A 472-nucleotide genomic window follows, 5' to 3' on the forward strand; every position below is an offset into this window, starting at 1 on the left:
AGGAGATTGGAGAGTTTCCGTTTTACTCGCATTCACAATATTTGGACCTTCTAATGCTTCACCCTTCTTTCTTTCCATCACGTTTTCCTTCCCATCCATCATGTTACCCTCCAAAACACCATTGTGAGCTTTAGTAACACTGCTGGGTACGTCAGGACGATTCTCATGCTTATCATCTGCAGGACGCACACCACGTTGACCAACAACAACTCCTGCCTGGCCAATACCACCATTAAGTTGAGTTGCAAGAGACATATCATTAGAAGCGTGAGAAAAGGCAGGAACAGCAGGAACAGCAGGAACAGCAGGTTTAACAGCAGGACCAGGATTATGTGGAGGATGTAACTGAGGTGGAATTGTCTTTGGGAGAACATTAGCACCAGGAACAGGACCAACCATACCAGGAACACCAACAGGACCAACTCCGCCAGGAACACCACCAGGACAAGGCACACCAGGATTAGGAGAAGCA

General features: G+C 47.5%; 1 protein-coding gene across 1 annotated transcript; it reads right to left on the reverse strand.

Moving 5' to 3' along the window:
* Positions 1–453, reverse strand: TM35_000501040 (uncharacterized protein; the record flags this gene model as incomplete). Its single annotated transcript, XM_029030551.1, has 1 exon — positions 1–453. A coding segment is annotated over one exon (453 nt), but the record flags the coding sequence as incomplete, so codon positions are not given.
* Between the last annotated feature and the right edge of the window lie 19 nt (positions 454–472).

Source organism: Trypanosoma theileri, assembly GCF_002087225.1.
Source record: "Trypanosoma theileri isolate Edinburgh chromosome Unknown TM35_Tth_50_V1, whole genome shotgun sequence".
In the NCBI taxonomy this organism is placed as follows: domain Eukaryota; phylum Euglenozoa; class Kinetoplastea; order Trypanosomatida; family Trypanosomatidae; genus Trypanosoma; species Trypanosoma theileri.